At 41.9% G+C, this 23,121-nt stretch overlaps 1 protein-coding gene across 1 annotated transcript in view; it reads right to left on the bottom strand.

Moving 5' to 3' along the window:
• The window catches only part of WDFY2 (WD repeat and FYVE domain containing 2), a 199,556-nt gene that overhangs the window by 9,976 nt on the left and 166,459 nt on the right, over positions 1-23,121 (bottom strand). The window contains exons 7-9 of the mRNA XM_066234063.1: positions 20,215-20,341; positions 4,889-4,994; positions 408-509 (exon numbers count right to left, since the gene is read on the bottom strand). Of these exons, the coding sequence (XP_066090160.1) occupies positions 408-509; positions 4,889-4,994; positions 20,215-20,341 (335 nt within the window). The remainder of the gene's footprint in view (positions 1-407; positions 510-4,888; positions 4,995-20,214; positions 20,342-23,121) is intronic.

Genomic DNA, 23,121 nt, shown 5'->3' with positions numbered 1-23,121 from the left:
TAGAGAAGACCAAACCCAACCATGGAATCAGAGTGAAAATGCTGTATTATAAGTAGATCTAAATAACTAAAACTAAGACATAATAAGAAGGGCAAGTGAAATTATTAAGAAGAAATAAATATTTCTATAATTGCATGGTTTGGTACTGATATGAGCTAAGCATGATACCTCTAACTTTAAGGTATATTTCAATAGATGCCATAAGAATTCTAAAGTCATATCCCTTAGCTACTTACTAGGGACAAGTCTCTACAAAACTGAATCCAGTAAGAATGAGCTACAGTAGATAAAGAAAGTTAATGTGCAGTTACAGAGTGACTTCATGGTAATAATCTACCCGTTTCTTCTCAGATCATGAAGTAGTTATTTCCACACTTACATTCTGAGGAAGCAGTCACATCACCCACCTGTCTTAGGCCGATTTTCCTGCTGTCCCACATTTGCTTGAAGTTCCAGAAGAAAGGCTGGTCACACTTTTGGCAGGAATCACTGTCCAACCATTCAGGGGTCTGGTCAAATAAAGCACACAGTAGGTCACAGTGAGAAGCAGTGAAGACAATGGAACCAGTGACACTGATAAGACTTACAGAATCAGGAAACATAAGCATGATTTTTCACTCATTTAAAAAATATTTACTAAAGTGTCTATTATGTGTTAGGCCCTGGAGATGTAATGAATAAAAAGAATCTTGTGGGCCCTGGCCGGTTGGCTCAGCGGTAGAGCGTCGGCCTGGCGTGCGGGGGACCCGGGTTCGATTCCCGGCCAGGGCACATAGGAGAAGCGCCCATTTGCTTCTCCACCCCCTCCTCCTTCCTCTCTGTCTCTCTCTTCCCCTCCCGCAGCCAAGGCTCCATTGGAGCAAAGATGGCCCGGGCGCTGGGGATGGCTCCTTGGCCTCTGCCCCAGGCGCTAGAGTGGCTCTGGTCGCGGCAGAGCATCGCCCCCTGGTGGGCAGAGCGTCGCCCCACCCGGTCAGGCACATGCGGGAGTCTGTCTGACTGTCTCTCCCTGTTTCCAGCTTCAGAAAAATACAAAAAAAAAAAAAAAAAAAAAAAAAAAAAGAATCTCTTGGAGAATCATCACGGAAGATGAAACACGAAAACATTATTAATAATAATTATTGAGATTAGTGTAAGTGCAAAGGCCTGAAGAGCAGCACAGAGTGCTGAGGGTGCTGTGACCCAGGCTGGGCTCAGGGGCTGAGGGAGAGCGGGGCTTTACCAGCAGCCCTAACAGCCACGTTTCTGGATTTAAGACTTCATCTCATATTCTCTGATCACATGCAATTATTTCTGCTCTGATTGTGTACAATTACATGTAATTGCACATCACACACACACACAGCTATCTGTGCTGGAGGAACAGAACCTGACCACAGTGGGTACTCAGGGACACTGCTTGTCCACTACCTAACTCATGGAGGATCCAGCAGGTTTTGAAACTCTGCTCTTGCCTCATGGCTCACACAATATTCTGACTTGGTTCACTATTTCCCAGCCCCATGATCAGTACTCTAAACTATGGCGAACCGGTTTAAAAGTTGTGTTCAGCTTAAAGCTATTCTTTTATAAATCTTTATAGATTATGCATATAACAAGTCTTCATTTGCTTCTAGAGTTCCACGTTGAGCTCTGTAAACCCATCACTCTTTCCACATATCGCCAAAGCCAAGGAATCCTGGAAAATAAACCTAACCCCCGGGTTTCCTTAAAGCGAATTCCAGGGAACTCCAATTTGATTCTTACTGCAAGAGGCCTGAGAGCAAACAAATTTGTGAGATGTGGTAAACAGTGGTCTGCTTTTCTCTGAGGTTCACAATGGACAGCAGCGGATCAAGGCCCAGGAAGGCCTTTTCTGTTGACATAATCCTCTTCTGAGGAATACCTGTTACAGAACAGAGTTAGGGATCCAGCCTATTCTCCTACCTAAAACTGAAGCCATACATGTTCTCAAAAGTACGAAGGTGACCTGTTAAGAGCTCTAATTCTTGGTCTACTTATTTTATTAAAACTGAAGAAAAGAAGTACACCTTTTGTTTCATAAGGTTCATATCCTAGCTGGTTTAAGGACAGATTTAATAAAGTAATACAAAGTTTTTAGCTAAAGACAATATTTTACCCCTAAAAGTAAAATCTATGTTGTGCCTTCTCAGAACAGTTCTAATGCTGGAAGATTTACAAAAACTTATACACACACACAAATGTATCTTTCACAAGGAAGCATGCAGGTTTAGCACATGTACCAAATGCATCACAGTGGGAGTCTACGAATGAGGAGGGAGTTGGGAGTAAGGATCAAGAAAGAAAAAAAATCACCACGTAATGTCTAGTATGATTCCATTTTCTATTAAAAAATCTTCCATACATGTATACATAGAGAAAAATGTAAGCAGGTATACTTGTCAACTTGTTAAGGGTGAGATTTCTGGGTTGGTGGTATCATGAGTAACTGACATTCTATTTGTTAATGAACACTGTAACTTTTCTACAAAAAAAAATTTATTATATATACTTTGAAAAAATTAGAAAATTAAAAAATCAAAAAGGATTTCATTAACCTATGGGATGTCAACCCCACCGCAATCAGCCACTTGATGTCTTCTGTCATCTACCCCCCCCCCCCCCCCCCCCCCCCCAGCCTCTCAGCCCGCCAGCTTCCCCTGCGCATGCGCACTCCTGTACTCTGTGCTACGGCTGGTGTTCACTTGGTCTTGACTCTTGTGGTTTCTTGTACAGGTCAGAGTTCCTGCCCCATTGATCTTTCAGCAGTATGTCCTTCCACAAACCCTCTTCTGAGAAGATTAGATGACAGTAATGTCCCCTCTCAATATCCAGCAATAATGCTCTAACATTGACTGCAACTGAATCATTTATACCATTTCATAGTTTCCGTAAGTTTTCTCCCACATGTCTTTTCTTTTGGAAATTCTGCCAGTGCTTCAGGGTAGGGACTGCTTCATCGTGCGCAGACCTCCTGAGGTGAGCACTGCCAGCGCCTGCCCCAGCTCCAGGAGGCAGCTCCCAGACACATCTCAGGGGACTAATGTTTACATGCCACTTGCAAAAAAGTAGATGGGGCCATCTCAACTGCTCATTTAGAGCTCTGAATCACTCAATAGGATGTAAAATAGTCAACATAGCTGTGTCAAAAGGCATAATTTAAGAAGATGGCTCAAAGGACTGCCACCAACCACCTGGTTTCATTATCATCCTTTGGGCCTTTGTCCATCAAAGGTGGAGACTGCAGTGCTGCTCAGAATGAATCCCCCTCACACCAGGATGTCCCTTTGTGGTATTTGGATTATTTTGAACTAAATGAAATTATGACCCTGCAGGCTCACAATAATTTACCTGTCCCTATAGAATGTAAATTATAAAACTTGCCCATAAGAGCTATCACTAGAAATAACTTGTTATGACCAATGTGTAGAGAAGAGCAAACTTTTAATTACTGAACATCTGCTCTTCCTCCTGTCCTACCATGACCTGCCTTCCCTCTCAGCCCCAGGGTGATCCTTAGCTTAGAACACCCATTATTACCTCATTTTCCCTTCTGTCTTTGAATCTCTCACATATGTAAGTTCTCTGACTTTTTCATGTATGTGGAGTTCCCATACATATATATATATATGTATTAAATTTGGTTATTGTCTCTCATTAATCTGTTCCATATCTATTGAATATTAGACCAGCCGAGAGAACCTTGAGGGCACAGGAAAGTTTCTTCCTCTGTGCACTAAGGGAAAACAGCCCCTGGTCCTCTCCTCCCCTGGTCAGCTCAGTGAGGCCAGGGAGAAGCCAGGACAGACAGGGTGTGACTGCGTCACCTAAAGCAGGCTTCCATGCAGAATGACACGTCACAGGGACCACCTGGCCAGCACTGCTAGCACACCATGTGTGGACTTCTCTGCCTTTATACTGATGGGGCCAAATGATACTTTGGAACGTAACATTCTACCATTCCCTACTTAACAATAATGATAATTTTACTTAGTTACTAATAGAACTCCTATGGACTTATGGTTTGAGCAAATCAAGTTTCAATCTTCTTAAGCATTTAATTACTGGCATTTGAAAGGCATTGCATTGTGGGTAATACTTCTTGAAATGAGACTGGGTGAGAGCCAGAATGAAATTGGGGGAATTGCTTTTGTCTTTTTCAAGTGTTGCTTTTTTGAAATTAGAAAAACACTGTCAATGGGAAAGTTTACCCACCATAATTCCAGGGAAATGAGAATACAATTACCTTCAATGTACTTGTCAAAGGGGATATTCAGTAAACATATCAGTTGTTAAGATGTTCAAAGGTGAAAGAGAAAACTCATTAAAAAAGAATGTTATGGTAAAAGTTACTAACATATGCTTAAAAATGACAAAATATTGCACCCGAAGAACTATTCAGGACATTGACCCATAAAGAAACATAAAATAACTATTTCTAATATTTCTATTGATACCAAACTAAAGATTCTTACTTCAAAATACCACTTCTCACACGTGAGTCACCATTTGTATCAATACTATAAAGCATGTGAGTTTTCCGTTTTCGTTGGGCACTTTATACCCGAAGGCTAATCACCTGAAAATAGAAGGTTCCTTTTTCTCACCTGAAGTTTTGTTGTGACCGCTGCAAAAGATGTAAATTCTAAACAGCTTAGTTTCAGTCTAAATTCTTATGAAATCTCCATACATACATAAATGTTCAATGCCAATTTGTGAGGGGCAAAAAACCCAGCAACTCATTTTCTACTAGAATTTGTATCCTCGGACATAGCATGTCTTATTTCACGGTTTGGTGATAAAAGAAGTAAGTGATGAGCAGGAGAGCGGCTGAGCCATTCTCAGCACAGCTGGAATGGCAGCGCCCAGCCCACAGCTGTGCACCCACCTCCTGCCGCTCCACATCCATGTTCCAGACAACAATGCCACCATCACTGCCGCATGAGATGAGCTGCCGTGTGTGCTGCACATAGGAGAGGGCCTGGATTTTGTCACTGTGAAGGAAACCAGAGTTAGCTTCAGCTTAGGGGAGCAAATGAAAAGACTACGGGAAGAAAACCCAGCAGCCAACAAATGCGCACACTCAGTGCTGAATCCCAAGCACCGATCTTAGAAATTGGCTAGAACTGTCAACATACCAACTGTGGCAAGGGTACTGAGAATAGACACTTTTCTAAGGAGGAGATATAGATGGCCAACAGACATATGGAAGAGTGCTTTAGGTAACTAATATCAGAGAAATGCAAATTAGGATCACAATGAGATATCTCCTCACACTTGTCAGAATGGCTATCATCAATACATCAACAAACAACTGTTGGCAAGAGTGTGGAGAAAAGAGGACCCTTATGTACCCCTGCTGGGAACGCAGACTGGGACAGTCACTGTGGAAAGCAGTACGGAGTTTCCTCAAAAAATTAAAAATGAAAATGCCTTTGGAATGATCCCACTTCTGGGAATATATCCTAAGAATCGTTCCATACACTACAAAAGGTAAAGGCCGTAACAAAATCCTATGCGGCCATAACAAAAAAAGAAGAAAATCCTATTCTTTGTGACAGTGTAGATGGATCTGGAGAGCACTTTGCTAAGCAAAATAATCCAGTCAGAGAAAGACAAATACCAATGATTTCACTCATATGTGGAATCTAAACAAAATGAATTAAGCAAAATAGAGACAGACTCATAGATAGAGAGCAGGCTGGCAGCTGTCAGAGGAGGGGGCTGGGTAAGGGAGTGGAAGGAATAGAGCAAAAAAGGACAAAAAAAAAAAAAGAAAAAAGAAAAAAGAAAGAAAACTCATGGTCACGGACAACAGTGGTGACTGTGGGAGGTGGGGAGGTGGAGGAGAGTGTGGGGGATAAATGGTGATGCACTAAGATCTGACCTGGAGTAGGTGAACACACAATAGAGTGTACAGATACGTCGTAGAACTGGGCTCCTGAAACCTGCAGAACTATGTTCACCAGTCACCCCAATAGATTCAATTAAATAAAACACAAAAATAGATGTCGAGGCCCCAGGCAGAGGTATAATTTTTCTCTGTTACCAGTATTTAAGGAAAAAACCTGATTGTTCAACTGGTTTGAACAATCTTACATCTTCCCCTGATTAAATAAATAATTCTGTGACATGTTTTCATGTTATCCTTGTTCAAGAGTCATGATTTTCTCTTTTAAAAAATGGTATCTTTTAAGAGTTTTCGAGGTTCTGAGCCCACCGGGTCACTGTGGCAGAGCCAGGCACGTGTTTCCCAGGGTGTGAAGCACACCACGGGTAGCTTCCCCCAGGCATGCCATTACTTTGCTCCCAGAGTGAATTCAAAGCAGCAGCAGACTTGAGCTTCATTCTTTATTTCTCTAGTTTTTATTCCCTCTTTACTGATTTGTGTTTATTTTTTCTAGTCTATACATGGCTGACAAGTTATTCCCTTTTGGTGGCAGCCACGATGGAGGGTTCAGTTTTATGGTCTGACAAGCTGTTGGTCACTAACAAAAGATTATATATTTTCTGTTGGTTTGAAGAGAACAGGGAATCTGATTTCCTGGTCAGATTTGTTTGAATATTCTTGTTTTGAGCTCAAATCAATTAAGAATACTGTGCCCCCAGGAAGAAGAGCAGCTTTTGAAATCCGGACTGGTGATGTTTTGTGATTACTTGTGACTTGTGGCCAAAGCCCTGTGTGCCTGTGCCTATAATTCAGACAGGCCTTTATCTTTCATAACGTCTGGAATGTTTCCATTTCTGGAGGGTATCAATAAATTAGATTATAGCACACTTTAAGTTATAAAACTTGTTCTATTTGGCATATAAAGGTAAACAAGTGCTTTTAAAAATTAAGTATTCCTAAACATCACCAAAAATAAGGAAACTGAACATCTAAAACTTTAAATTTACTAGATTTAAAAATAAAAATTATTTTACAGAAAATGCTACATAATTCAGTAAAAGTTTAAGAATCCACATTCACAAAATTAAGGTAACAAATGAGACCAGTATAGTAAGTTGTATAACACCACTATGTCTTTCTCTAATTTATCAGTGTTAAGTATAATGCAATTGTTCATTTTATTTTACTTGGGTTGATTTTTCCTGATTTTACACAGGATAACAAGCCAAACAAGCTAGTATTATGCCTGAATGTCGAAGATTATAAAATATATATATAAATTTGTGTTCAACTAAATTGAATAATTTTTCTGATAAACTTTTAATATAAATAGCAATTATGTTTTATAACATATCAACTTAGAGCTAACTCCCACGATCTTCAAGTAACTTAAAACAGACTAATAACAGGTTAACTGACAGATAATCATTGGATGCCTACCTAATTTCTTTTTTTAAAATTTTTTCTTTAATTTTTAGAGAGGAGAGAGAATGAGAGAGAGAGAGAGAAGGGGGAGAGAGGAGCAGGAAGCATCAACTCCCATATGTGCCTTGACCAGGCAAGCCCAGGGTTTTGAACCGGCGACCTCAGTGTTCCAGGTCGATGCTTTATCCACTGCGCCACCACAGGTCAGGCCCTAAATAATTTCTAAGTCAGTTAGAATACTAAAACTTTGATTACAAAGCATATTATTAAGTTTATATACAGTGTGTCCATAAAGTCATGGTGTACTTTTGACCGGTCACAGGAAAGCAACAAAAGACGATAGAAATGTGAAATCTGCACCAAATAAAAGGAAAACCCTCCCAGCTTCTGCAGGATGATGCGGCAGCATGTGCCCATGCACAGATGATGATGTAACATCGTGTATACAGCAGAGCAGCCCACAGCCATGCCAATCGAGATGTGGACGGTACAGAGGAAAGTTCAGTGTGTTCTGTGGCTCGCTAAATTCAAATCCGTGACCAAAGTGCAACATGAATATCGGCACGTTTATAATGAAGTGCCACCACATAGGAATAACATTACTTGGTGGGATAAGCAGTTGAAGGAAACTGGCAGATTGGTGGAGAAACCTCGTTCTGGTAGGCCATCAGTCAGTGACAAGTCTTAGAGGCCATACGGGATAGCTACCTAAGGAGCCCTAAAAAATCTGTGTGTGAGCCCACATCGAACTGCACTGAATAGGTATGAAACTGGGGGAGTTTTCCTTTTATTTGGTGCAGATTTTACATTTCTATCGTCTTTTGTCGCTTTCCTGTGACAGGTCAAAAGTGCACCATGACTTTACGGACACACTGTATATTTGTTTATTTTTATATTCTATAGATAAGCTATAATGTAAATGAGTCATATCAATGAACAGATTCATTTTTGCCACTTCTAAGAAGATAAAAAGTGATATGTGTGTCACAGGAGAAATTTGTTATGTGTGTTCGTGAGCTTTGCTAGCCTGCTAAAATGCCTGTATATGACAGATAGTACTTAATTATCTACATCTTCCCAATTTGATCTATGAAATATAGGTTAGTTCTTGGTTAATTATTATAATTAAAATGGTTGGTTGAGACTACGCCAGGTTCAAATAAAAAAAATTACAACTCTATATGCACTTTTTGTTTTGGGAGGGGGTTAGGAGGGGTAACTTTTATTCTATAATTTAAAAAATTTATCCTTTTTGACCCTGGCTGTTTGGCTCAGTGGTAGAGCATTGGTCCAGTGTGTGAAAGTGCCGGGTTTGATTCCCGGCTGGGGCACACGGGAGAAGCGCCCATCTGCTTCTCCACCCTTCCCCCTCTCTTTTCTCTCTATCTCTCTCTTCCCCTCCCATAGCCAAGGTGGGCAGAGCATTGCCCCCTAACGGGCATGCCAGGTGGATCACAGTTGGGCGCATGCAGGAGTCTGTCTCTCTACCTCCCCATTTCTCACTTCATAAAAATTAAAAAAAAAATTATCCTTTTTTAGCAGCTTTAACAAATACATGACATACAATAAACTGCATAAACAAAATGTACACTTGATAAATTTTTATCCATGAAACTGTCACCACAGCAAGATTATAATGTATCACCCTAGAGGTATTCTTTTGTCCTTTTGTAATCTCTCCCACTTGACTTTCCCCAGCCCCTCCCCCAGGCAAACACTGTCATTATAATTTTCATTTTCTAAAGGTTTTATATAAATAGAATAATATAGTATTTGCTTTTAAAAAATGTTTGGTTTCTTTTTTTAACTGTAATTACTACAAGATCTGTTTTTCTTGTTAGATGTACAACAGTGTTGGTTTATTTTTTTTTCTTTTGAGTTGTATTTTATTTATTATTTATTCAATAATTCTTCAACTGATGGATATTTTAGTTGTTTCCAGGATGGAGTAATTACAAACAAACAAACAAACAAACAAACTCCACGTTCACTGGAGTACAAGTCTCTGAATGGGCGTATGCGTTTATTTCTCTTAGGACAAGATACGGCAGAATGGCTGGATCACCTGGTAGGTGCATTTAATTTTTAAGAGATTGTCAAACTGTTTTTCAGCATGGTTGTACTGTGTCTATGGACACCATCAGTGCCAATTTTTTGTTCCTCCAAAGCCTCACCAAAATTTGGTATGATCAAACTTTTAATTTTTAACCATACAACATACGCATAGCAGCATCTGATTTTAGTTTTAATTTGTATTTTCATTATAACTAATGATGTTGAACATCTGTTAATTTTTAACCATACAACATACGCATAGCAGCATCTGATTTTAGTTTTAATTTGTATTTTCATTATAACTAATGATGTTGAACATCTTGTCATGAGTCTATCTGTATATGTACTTTGTGTTAAAGCAGTGACTGTCACACTTTTGGGTCTTAGGATCTTTTCACACTTTTAAAACTTATTTAAGTGAGTGATAACTATCAATTTCTGTATTTGAAACCAAAATTAAGAGCTTTTAAAAATACTGATTCATTTGCAAATAGCAATGATGAATCCATTCCATTTTAACATTAATAAATAACATATACGTTTTATGAAAAATAACTATTTCCCAAAACAAAACACTTTGATGATAAAAATTGACATTTTTACAAGTCTTTCTAATTAATGTTTTGCTCACCTGTTTCTGCATTTGTTATGATGATGTTACTAACTATGCACCCTCTGGAAAACTGCACTGTATACCTTTGAGAGCACATAGATAAACAGAAAATTCTAAGGTAAAGTATAAATTTATCCCAGAATATGAAAGTAAAATGAAAGACGAAACTTGGAAAGTGAATTTTATTTGCTTTGGTTTATAATACTAGAGTCTGAAAAAAAAAGCTTATAAAATACATTAAAATTTTGGCATCATTCCCTCAGTTTTGATGGCTTGCTTTGTGGTTTACTGATTAATGCCTTTGGCTACAAAGCAGAAAGGTATTCTTGACCTTCTATGGAATCTGCCTAGGTAGCAGACATTCTATGTCTGTCTCACCAAAATTACTTTCAGGGCTCTATGTTGATTTGATTAAAGTCTTTGATTATTTAAAGAAAAAAAAATAAGGGTCCTTACTTGTGAAGAGTTAAGACTGTACTACTCTCTCTATTTTCAAATGTTCCGTTACTTTGATTATTTAGATGACCAAGTAATGTTTTTTAGGCACCTATGCTCGTATCTTAACCAAGTACCTTAAACTCCTCTGACGCTGCTTTTGTTTTTACCTTCTTAGACTAAGCCCTGTATTTTGAAAAAATTAATTAAAAATTTTATGGTACTTTTACACCTAAAACTTTCTATGAAATTTCCTGAAAAGGTCCTAGAAAATCATAAAAATTTGTTCCTTTGCTTATAAAAAATGAGATGCTATAAACAACTGCATTTGTTGGTGGTGTTAGTATGATATTTTAAGAGTTGCATGGCAAGAGTTGTGGATCAGGAGAGACCTCAGTCTTCCCTATGTTAAGTCAGATCAGCAGTTCTCAACCTGTGGGTCGCGACCCCGGCGGGGGTCGAAGGACCAAAACACAGGGGTCGCCTAAATAAAATATGTATTTCCGATGGCTTTAGGCGACCCCTGTGTTTTGGTCCTTCGACCCCCGCCGGGGGTCGTGACCCACAGGTTGAGAACCGCTGGTGTAGATGAAATGCTATTACTACATTTTAGTCGGGAGATTTATGAATGCTCTCAGTGCCTATCGTATGTTCTGACCCAGAGTGGAAATATTGATCAAAACTCTTAGGAAATAGTTATGTAGGTATCACAATAGGAAATTTTACCCTCCTCCATTCTTTTACTATTTGTCACAGTAAAAAAAAACTTAACCATTCAATTTCTGTAACCAACAGATGAACTTTGATTACTCTAATGCTTGCCTGAAGGCCCTGCTCTGAGCGACAGGCCAGAAAGCACAATCCGTACCAGGTATTTTATTTTAGTTTTTACATACCAGGTATTTTTTTTTAATTCATTTTTTAGAGTGGGGAAGAGGGGAGGGGAGGGAAGGGAAGGGAAGGGAAGGGAAGGGAAGGGAAGGGAAGGGAAGGGAAGGGAAGGGAAGGGAAAAGAGGGGAGGAGCAGAAAGCATCAACTCCCATATGTGCCTTGACCAGGCAAGCCTGGGGTTTCAAACCAGCGACCTCAGTGTTGCAGGTCAGCGCTTCAGGTTATACCAGGTATTTTAGAAATACCAGTATTTTAAAATATATAATAATACCTGATATTTAAAATATATATTTTTAAGTACATTACTTGATTATTTTTAATCTGTGCTAGTGGACTGAGCCAGGGTTTCCCTGGCTTTCTGGACTCCGGCAGGTCTGGATGCAGATGTCTTCGTGGATGTGGACTGCTAAACCAAGAACCAGCAGAACAAGAACTCACTACACAGGACTGAATGAACCGAAGGGGAAAATCTCACTGCGTTTTCTGGATAGAGTTTTAATGTTCTTTCTAGACATGCAGGGATGCCTTTTTCTTTCTATGCTATCTCTAATCTACAATGAAGTAAACTCTGCTTTTATAAGCTAAATGGAAACATTCAAAAATGATACCCAATTCCCAGTGATCTCCCAGAATTAAAAACTGTTACTGACTGCCCTTAATTTTCATGGCAATAAAGTTATTTCATAGGTTCAATTAGAATCTATCTGTAGGATATAACTGAGCAACCAAGCCCTTACCTGGAGTATCATAGCAGAGAATGATGTTAATTGAGTCAGACATGACTAGCCATTTTAAGAACTAATGGAACACAGCTCTCCCAGGGAACTGGCCTGGTACCTGGTTTTGCAGGGTCCTGGGCCTTACAGGTGGTAAGAAAGCTACCAGGACAGAAACCTAGCAAGTGTTGAAGCCTTTGGGGAGTTCAGCCAAGGTTATTAAGGACTATAAGTGAAAAAAATATGGTGAAAGGTTTCTTTGGTTTAACTTCCTAGCCTTGGTATAGAAAAGCCCAATCCAAGATGCCTTATTAAAAACTTCTACGCAGAAGGTAGTAATTTTGTGGGCTTAAGAGTTGTTTAACACTGTATGACTATATATTTGCAAAGCAAACCAAGAAGGACAATATGGTTAATTAACACTCTTACTTACCAATGTAAATAACAGGCCAAGTCTTATGAGACCAGCCCTCTTTTTTGTGATTGAGAAAACCTTTGAGATTATTATGATTATCAAAAAGGAAAAGGAAACATTGCCAGGAAGGCTGTGACTTTGAAATGGGCAAGAAGAAATTAGTGGCATCTTTTCAATGATATATTAAGGGTTGTCTACCCTTCTGGGTTATCTGATTCTTCAGGGGTCTGTACCTTTAACTAAGCTACTTGATAACTCAGCTAGTTACAGAAAACTGCTGTTATTGCACATGAATCTTGTCCAGTGAAGATCCAACTAGTCCCCATGCCCCGCCCCTCCCATGGAAGTAGCCAGTTGTGACTCCACTTATAAATCCGTTTCTACAGTCTCCACTGCCTATGCATGTTATCTACTCTATGGGTTGTCCTTGGAACTGGTTGTAATATCTTACTATATATTTCCTGAATTAATTAATGACTAATACAAAATCTCTGGCATATAGTCATTAAAAAAATGTTTTCTCTCTGTCCTGGTTGTGATTTCTTACATTTTAAAGTATGAAGTGCTACCATTCTGACATTCAGGCACAAGAAGGAAAATGTATCTAGTTGAACAGACTCGTAACCCTGTGATCTGAACTACGTTTCATTCGTTAAGGCATCTTGATATACATCAATGGTCTTGTAAAACCAAAATAAGCTCCAGAAGGAACTGCATTTCCACTCATAGCTGGCAGCAACATTCAGCAACAAATACATAATTTATGGAAGTCCAGTCCTGTTAATATTCCAACACTAAAGAGTGGGGCACAGTGATAAATGGTGGATTCCACACTTTGCAATAAAGCCACTCAGGGACTTCTTGATTTAAGGACTCAAACTACAACCACCCTGCAGTTAAAAACAAGGTGAGAGAAAATCTCCAGGTTCACAGATCAAGGGTTATAAAGAATAAAAGATACTTTCTTCTTGCATTCACATTTCATCTGACATCACTGTAGCATTTATACTAGAAAGCATTCCAAAACTGGTTATATTTCATGGATGAGTGCTCCATGTATGCAATACAAATGATCTTATGACTGCATAAAACCCCGCTTTCCACAACCTCCACTGTCTGCCATCATGAAGACTCCACTTAGTGGGATGACTCCAATTCCTTCCTCACCAGCCCAACAGGTGCCATGTCTGATCAGGCCCAGCCACATAAATTGGGGGGCCCAATGCAAAATGAAAATACAGGGCTCCTTGTTAAAAATGTGTTAAGAATTACAAGATGGTGACAGTAGCACATTAAACCAAGTGTGAGGACCTTCTAAGTGGGGTCCTGTGTGACTGCACAGGTCACAGGCCCATGTGGCTGGTTCTGTGTCTGACGCTGCTTAAGGGAAAGGGTAGAGAAGCCATTATCCTCTTTACGGAAACAGATTTTCAGACACAGGCTAACATATACCCAAATGTCAACTTAGGCCCTCTTCTATCCCCTAATAATAGTAGGGGGGACTTAAATGTATATAGTATCTTTCATCTCTTTGATGCAAAGTCCTAGGATAGTTGGTAAAAATCTAATCTTGCTCTTTTATATTCAGAATTCCCATATTCACAAGTTTCCCAAAACTCAAAGGACCAGAGCTGGTGGGCAATCCACACACGTGAGATCTCCCAGATACTTAGGGTTATCCCACACCAAACAGACCCTAGAAGGATCTGCCTTACCAGGAATCCTTGGACCACAACCAGTCTGAACTTGAACTCAGGGACCCCTGCCTGGGAAGAGCAGTAGAAGCATCAGCAACATTTTGCTGTTCGCGGGACAGGGTAGAGGCCCACGTTAGCTACAGCCTTTCTCTCCACTGCAATTTCCTGAAGACACTGTATCTAGTTCATGCAGTTGTTCTGGGTCACCTCCTGACCCTGAGAACTGGGAGAAGCTTCTCATCTCTTAACATCCAAATCAAGAGTGACTCTCCCAGTGAGGCCTGCCACTTTCTAAAAAACTGACAAATTGTACCCCCTTGACCTTATTTTTATACTTCTAGCACAGCTCCATATAGGCAGGGACTAGTGCTCTAGGTGCCTAACAGTCTCGCATGTAGAGGGAGCTCAGCAAACATTTGTTGAACAGATCCGAATAGAGGGCGTGGGTATGTATATGGCAGTATTTCCATGGACATGCTAGCTTCAGGGAGAAACAGTAATCATATCCAAAAACTTAATTTGTGAAGAATTAGAATTTTTATTAACAAGAATAAATTTAACTGTCACTTGCTAGCTTTTACTCTAGTGATTATTTTACAAGCATTATATCATTTATGTTTTTTGACAACCTTTGAGCATTTTCTTTCCAATGTTACCCTTTCTTTAGAGGTGAAGAAACAGAACCAGCGAGAGGACCTGCCCTGCCCCAGCCCTCATGGCCATCAGCAGCGGGCCGGACAGACCACGGCCTGACTCAGGTGCCAGCGAGAGGACCTGCTCCGCCCCAGCCCTCACGGCCGTCAGCAGCAGGCGGACAGACCGCGGCCTGACTCAGGTGCCAGCGAGAGGACCTGCTCCGCCCCAGCCCTCACGGCCGTCAGCAGCGGGCGGACAGACCGCGGCCTGACTCAGGTGCCAGCGAGAGGACCTGCTCCGCCCCAGCCCTCACGGCCGTCAGCAGCAGGCGGACAGACCGCGGCCTGACTCAGGTGCCAGCGAGAGGACCTGCTCCGCCCCAGCCCTCACGGCCGTCAGCAGCAGGCGGACAGACCGCGGCCTGACTCAGGTGCCAGCGAGAGGACCTGCTCCGCCCCAGCCCTCACGGCCGTCAGCAGCAGGCGGACAGACCGCGGCCTGACTCAGGTGCCAGCCCTCACACCCGCCGTCTGTCAGCGAGAGGACCTGCCCGGCCCCAGCCCTCACGGCCGTCAGCAGCGGGCTGGACAGACCGCGGCCTGACTCAGGTGCCAGCCCTCACACCCGCCGTCTGTCAGAGAGAGGACCTGCCCAGCCCCGGCCCTCACACCCGCCGTCTGTCAGCGAGAGGACCTGCCCGGCCCCAGCCTTCATGGCCGTCAGCAGCGGGCTGGACAGACCGCGGCCTGACTCAGGTGCCAGCCCTCACACCCGCCGTCTGTCCCCTCTCTTTGATAAGATTCTACCTTCTATGGGAATTCTAGTTTCTAATGAATTTACTTACTTATTTACGTTTATTTTATTGATTTTAGAGAGAGAGGAAGAGAGACAGAAACATCAGTCTATTCCTCTGTGTGCCCCGACCGGGGACCAAACTGCCATCCTCTGTGCTGTGGGATGATGCTCTAACCAACTGAGCTATACAGCCAGGGAAACTAATACTTTTGTTTATTATGTCCTTAGTTAAACAGTTAAAAATAAAAAATAAATCTCTTCCTGCTACCCTAATAATTCTCCAGTGCAACACTGAGAAACATTCTTAAATCTCAGATTCAAAAGGAGAGCTTTTATGTATATATGTTCTTTGCTTTCCCTCACCAAAACCCAGAAGTGGTATAAAGAAATTTTTTTTTGATAGAGACAGAGAGAGAGACAGAGAGAGGGACAGATAAGGACAGACAGACAGGAAGATAGATGAGAAGCATCAATTCTTCATTGCGGCACCTTAGTTATATATCGATTGCTTTCTCATATGTACTTTGGGGGGCTACAGCACAGTGAGTGACCCCTTGCTCAAGCCAGTGACCTTGGGTTCAAGCTAGTGTCCTTGGGTTTCAAGCCAGTGACCTTGGGTTTCAAGCCAGTGACCTTTGGGCTCAAGCCAGTGACCTTGGGCTTCAAGCCAGTGACCTTTGGGCTCAAGCCAGTGACCATGGAATCGTGTCTATGATCCTATGCTCAAGCCAGCGACCTCATGCTCAAGCCGGATGAGCCCGTGTTCAAGCTGGTGACCTTGGAGTTTCGAACCTGGGTCCCCCGTGTCCCAGTCCGATACTCTCCATTGCGATACTGCCTGATCAAGCGGTATAAAAAAAAAAATATTTTCTTTTATAACTTCACATGCAATTTACCCGATACAAGAGGGAAAAGCACAAATTCTTTGCATATTTATTTATGAATAACCTATTTCTTTACCAAAAGGCTTTGAGGATGCTTATAACAAAAGTCATACAACATGGTAAGAGTAGGAAGAGAGAATCCCACAGCTGGGACTGTGAGAGCAGGACGCAAACACCCCAGCTGTGTGTGCAAGGGGCATGGCTGTGACCGTGCCTCAGGCCACCTGGAGAGCTCAAGGAGGGACCAACCACAGAGACCACACAAACCTTTTCTATGTGTTTTGAATCAAGTTACCATTAACTTAAATTGCCAAAATGTCTTAAAAGCCTAGGAAAACACTTTTATAAAAATTATGGTCATAAAGTTGGTCATGAAATGATATTATCTAAGAATAAAAAAGGACCTAAAAAGCCCATGTACCATTGTCAAATTTGACAAGGTGGGCATGGGCAATAAATGCCCGGGTTTATGCTTCAATAATATCCATCCAACTGGTAAGTGATACTTGAAAAACACAACTGGTCCCTGAAACTGGAGCTATTTCTTTGCCCTTCACTCCAGAGATCTAGCACATCATCATGTTTCTGTTCCATTTGCTGCAGGAAACAAAAGTACCAAAATGCTCCCAATGCAGAAAACAATTATATAGAATCATACATATTTTCTAGCTTTTTCCCCTTGAACTTGGAAACATTTTTGTTATCAATCACTTACTCTAGTGCTAAAGCTCTCTCTGCTTTGATGGCATTTTTACCCGCAAAATCACACAAATTACCAAAATGTTGTATCTCTGCTGCTGACGGAAGGTATGAAGCCGCAGAGGTTGGGACAGAGGCCACGGGGACCTGTCCCTCCACCCCGTGCTGGCCATTTCTAGAAGAGAGGAAAGCAGTTTCCCCACCCTGAGGGCGGGAAGCGTGAGTCCTGCCTGCTCTTCCCAGTTCACCAGCTCGCCAGCTTTGTCCCTAGTTCGGAACCCTGACTCCCATGAGTCACCCTGGGGAAGGTGGGAAATGGGTAATTGTAGGACAGCAAAAGGGGCAGCCTCAGGCTCCAAGCAGAAACTCTTTGGCCTCTAAAGCAGAAAAGATAAAACATCATGGGGCATAGTGGGGACCCTGTGTTACTTAACCTGGATACAAAGAAGGTTCTGAATAGCATTCTCAGTTCCAAATGCACTAAGGTTTGGGAGACTTAAGCTGCTAGGTGGTCTTTGAGGATGGTATTCTCACCTGAAAAGTGGTGCCTAACTTCTCCTTTTCAGAGGGTAATTATAAGATTAAACTAAGGGGTCTGTGTGTTTTGAAAGCTCTTTACAAAATATTTGGCACTACTGAAATTCAAGAATCACTGAACACTGAGCCAGTGGCCAGTTCTCAGGGCAAAGGAACAGTTGTGACAGAGGGCCTCCGACTCCTTCTTTCCTGCCTCCCGCCCCGGCACCTTCTCTGTGAATGCCATCCTCCTTCCAGCAGTTCCAGTAGCTTCCCCATCCCCAGCTCAGGCACTCCAACACACTCTAGCAGGGTGACATCAGCTGATGCTGAGGAGTTTTACTTCTCCTCGCTCTGTGACCCAGGGCACCCTGCAGGCAGATCCCAGAGAGCCAGAGTTCACTTTATTACTAAGCTCGAGTTAAGTAAAGCCCCAGGCCAAGGCCTCTGCCCTCATTCCAGTTTAAAGCCAGTTCTCAGTGCTGGCTCTGTGCTCACCAACCTGCCTGCCCCACTGAGTTCTAAGGGTGTGATCTCAGGACCAACTCCAAGTATGATCTGTTCCATTTTCTAAAACACCAAGTCGGGATTTCTTAGAAAGTGAAAGAACTCTTCGTTTAGGCTTCATTTTTCTGGGACTGAGACATATCTCAACTTGACAGCCTTTCCTCTTACCAAACTATAGGTGTCAGTCTCCTAGGATGTTTTCCAGGAGTGCCCTCAGCAGTGATGCCGGCGTGGCGTGTGACACTCCCCATCCTGTGCTTGCTGTCTTATCAACCGCTGGGTATAAACAACACTAGTAGTAAGCTCATCTGAATGAGTCCAATGAATATCGCTGACCTTCATTCAAAGCCTGCGTTGTGTTTCTCTGAGAGAGCCCAAGGTGACAGGAATGGCCTGGCAGAATAGGTAGTAACTGACTTATTAAATAGGACTGTGTTGGGCATCTCTTTCTCTTCACTTGACATGGATGATGTCAGCTCTTCTACATGATCTGATGTATGTTGCCTCGTCACAGAGAGAAATGCTGTATAAGGGAACGATTATGGTAACGAGCTGAAGATGAGGTCCAAGTGGCCCCACAAGCCAGCGATGGTCCTTGAAAACTGGTCTGTTCCTTAATGTGGGAAAGAAGGGCTAATAGCGACCTCTCTGAAATGAAACTCTAACATTAAAACAATTATTTGTTCATGGGCGCTCCAAAATTGAATTAGTTCAATAATCCTAAACTGCAGACCTAACTACTTAGGAGACTATTTTAAAACTATTGTTTCCAGGTAGGTTCACAGGAAGAGCTGATGTTGCTTAAAGCCCGTCCGTTCATGGGAGCACCACTGACGTCTGGTTCCGCTGTCTGGAATCACTCTCTGTATCATTCTGAAAACTTCACAAGTTAAAAATAATTCAGAGTTCTACAGTAGATCTAAAATTCTTTTCTGTGACGTGGTCAGACTTTGCCCTCGGGGACTGCGGCAGCACAGGGCAGGACAGATCAGAGTGTGGGCCGAGGGCCGGCAGCAGAGCTGCTTGGGAGGCTTGCCCCACACAGATGCCCGGCTCCAGATCGGTGGCCGAGATCTCCAAAGACAGGGCCCAGGAACCTGCTTTAAACAAACTCCCCCGTGATTCTCTGAGCACAGCCAGGGTTAAGAACCGCTCCAAGGAAACAGCAGAGCTTTCCCTGCTCTTCCTGGCAGCCCTGAAGCCTGTTCTCAGGAAGGAGGGCCTCACCGGAATCAAGGCGAGTACTCAGTGAAGACCTGGCAAAGCAGCAAGTGTGCTGTGTAAGGAAGAGTGTCCTCCTCCCTCCACCTTCAGCGTCAGGCCTCCCGAGCCACCCTGGCCCCGATCACAGACGTTCTGTAGGCCCATGCGGCTCGCACTTCTACGCTCTTACTTTCATTCTCAAATTTTTACTCTTATATTCTCCCTGGTTCTAATTTTGACCTCTTATTTATTTGTTGCCATTATTTTATTTTATGGTTTCTGTAAGCACTCTGAAACCCTCTGTGGAGTAAAATGGGGTATAAAGAAGTAAACATACTTAGTGCAGATAGAAATCAAAGTGGCCATTATGTGCTTTCCTGCTGTGTCTTCCCGTGCTAAGGCCCCGTGACAGAGCCCAAACCACACCCCTCTGGCCCAGCTTTATTTTATTTTTTACAGAGACAGAAAGAGAGTCAGAGAGAGGGATAGACAGGGACAGACAGACAGGAATGGAGAGAGATGAGAAGCATCAATCATCAGTTTTTCGTTGCAACACCTTAGTTGTTCATTGATTGCTTTCTCATATGTGCCTTGACTGAGGGCCTTCAGCAGACGAAGTAACCCCTTGCTTGAGCCAGCGACCTTGGGTCCAAGCTGGTGAGCTTTTGCTCAAACCAGATGAGCCCGCACTCAAGCTGGTGACCTTGGGGTCTCGAACCTGGGTCTTCTGCATCCCAGTCCGACACTCTATCCACTGCGCCACAGCCTGGTCAGGCTGTCCCAGCTTTTGACTGGGACTCTTCTTAGGGTTCTCGCTCAAGCACCAGTAGCCTTACTTGTGTCCTTGGAGCTCGATGGCAGTTCCTTTTCTCCCACCGATGTCCCACATGATCACAGAGTGATCGGAGCTGCCCGAGAACAAAACTCGCTGGACGGGGTCCCAACAGAGAGCAGTCACCCCACCTGAGAGAGACGAGACACAGCTAGACATTAGTCACAGAGCAATAATCTTATCACCAATAAAATGTCAATGCAAATGAGTTAGGATTTAGTGCAGTTCCTAGCATGCAATAACATTATTGTCAAAAGAACAAACAAGTCCCCAAAGAGAAAAAAATTGTCTCTGGAAATGAGCTCCACACTTTAAAGCACTTTTCCCCCCAAATTTAAATGTACCATAACATCAATTTCCATAAAGACCAAAAGGAAATGAAAAATAATTAATTAACCTTTAAGCAACAGATATAATTCTAGGAAGAATGGAAAAAATTGTACTGTTTGGAAATATTAGCCAAAGTTTTTTAACTGTGGTCTACCTGCTACCCCAACAATAACAGCTGACAAGTTAATAGGGTTTAAGAACTTGTTAGATTTTTAAATCTTGAACATCACCTATAATTAGGCTATAACATTAGAATTTAAAATTTACTTTCTCTTTTTAGAAATTTAAATGTACAGATCCTAGGAAAATCATTTACATTCTTAAGTGTCAGTTTCCTCAACCGTAAAGTGGGGCTGAGTAGCTACTACCGATAATAAAGACCTGGCCACTACCCACTTCATCTGACTGTGGGAATTAGATGGGATCAGTTACCCTGAACCACTCTGCAAGCTGTGCAGTACAGATGTTGGCTGTTAATACTACGCTGGCGGTGTGGCTATATTATAAAATATTATGACGGACTGTGTTCTCTGCAGTGCTCTTATAGATCAAACTCCTGTGCACTGAGAACAATATGAACTTTTTCCATATAAGATGAGCATGAAGCCTACCAATACTTAAGAATGTGACAGGTACTCATTTATTACATTATTGAAAAACACTAGAACTTAAAATTCTTTTCAAAAAAAGACAAATAGTATATACTGTAAAGAACATAAAATAGATTATGTGTTGGACTCTGATTTTAGATGATCAACTTGTTCTAAATAAAGTGCTGCCCTTGAAATGCTTTTAGAAAGTTTCTCTTACATAACTGTGAGATATTTTTTCAAGATCAAAAGGAAAAATATACCCACTATGCTTAATAGTTTCTTCCTATACCTTCACAACATTCTGCTTGTATATATTTCTGTCCACGGAACTAACATCACTTCCTCCAGTGCACATGTGGTAATACCCCCTGCAGCTCCCATCTCCTCTTGCCTCATCCCTTCCTACCCCTCCACACCACCTTAAACACACACACACACACACACACACACACACACACACACTCACACACCCAGCACCAAGCACAGAGTCAGCAGCAGAAAGGCCCTAGTATTGTCTGTTGAATGAATGAACAGATGAATGAAAACACCTCTTTATTTTAATCCATAAATCTTATTTGAAACTCCTCTGTGATGCTTACCTAGCCTTTCAATGCTAAATATTTCCTCCTTCTGTAGAACTCATCTTCTTTCCCTGCTAATAAATTCCATGATTACACTTAAAAAAAAATCGGTATTTGGCAACGTAATAGTTCAGGATATGCATTCCATTCTGCAAAACGTTATTTATTCTCCCACAGTACCCAAATGGCTTATTTTGTTAAATGTCTGTGACAGAGTTGGTTAACTGTCCATCTAAGTTCTCTTCCCCTTCCACATAAAGAGCACTCCCTGGAAAGCTGCTGTCCTGCAAGGACCACACTCACCAGGCCCTCCTGCACCCAGGGGCCTGTGACTGGTTCTCAGCAACAGAACCCAGGAAGGAGCCCCGAGAGGACAGACATGGAAGTAATCTGCACCTCTTCCAGGCCAAGGCAGTTAAGAAGTCCCTTTTCTACTCTCTCTTTATACTTCCTCCTAGAGGGCTCCCAAGACCTCAGGCATGGAGAAACTGTGTTCTAGAAGGAGCCTGGGTCTCTGAATCACCACCTGGGAAGATCTGTAAATTAGCAACACCTATAATGGATTGTTACATGAGTGAGAATAAACTTCTGCATTTAGGCACTGAAATTGTTGGAGCAATTAGTATTATCTTTTCCAATGCCATGTATTATTTGGACTATTATAATAAGCTGGCCCAAGAGGAAGGTGAGTCACCAAACGCTTCATAAATGCTGTATGAATGAAAAGAAGTTATAGTTTAGACTTAATATTGATGCATAATATTTAAACAGAATTTAGCCTCCAAAGCAATCCATCATAAACTCTGAATTGGCTTTTCCTCCAAAATATATCTAGAATCTAAGCATGTCTACTCGCTCTACTGCTATCTGTGTAAGAGCCACTATCATACAGGGAAAACTAAGTATGAAGCCCATTTTGCTGTAAAGGCTGTGGAGGAAAATGACACTCTCCCATGCTGCTGGTGACAGTGCAAACCAGTAAAGCAGGGAAGGTCACAACTAACAAAACTATATAGACACTCAATTTTTAAACCTGTAATCTCACTTCCAGGCATTAATCTTAAAGATACTGTCCCCACTCCTACCAAGTAATACAAAAATATACACGAACAAGGCTATTCATTTCAGCAATGTATGAAATAGCTAAATGTTAAAACCACCTGGATGCTTATATATGCGAGTGGGTGATACACCATGATCCCTTCACACAGAGGACTAGGCAGCTCTGGGAAACGAGGACTGCTTGGATGGATAGCAGGGGATTTCCTGGATGTACTCTAAAGTGAAAACTAATTATCTATATTATGCTGCTATTCATCTAAGAAAGTAAGGGTAAATGAGAAATTAAAGAGAGTTATTAACAGCAGGTGTATGGGAAAGGCTGGGGAACGGGAATGGAGAGGGGTG

This window comes from Saccopteryx bilineata, chromosome 6 (assembly GCF_036850765.1).
Source record: "Saccopteryx bilineata isolate mSacBil1 chromosome 6, mSacBil1_pri_phased_curated, whole genome shotgun sequence".
NCBI classification, from domain to species: domain Eukaryota; kingdom Metazoa; phylum Chordata; class Mammalia; order Chiroptera; family Emballonuridae; genus Saccopteryx; species Saccopteryx bilineata.
This window is presented reverse-complemented; position numbering and strand designations above follow the sequence as displayed.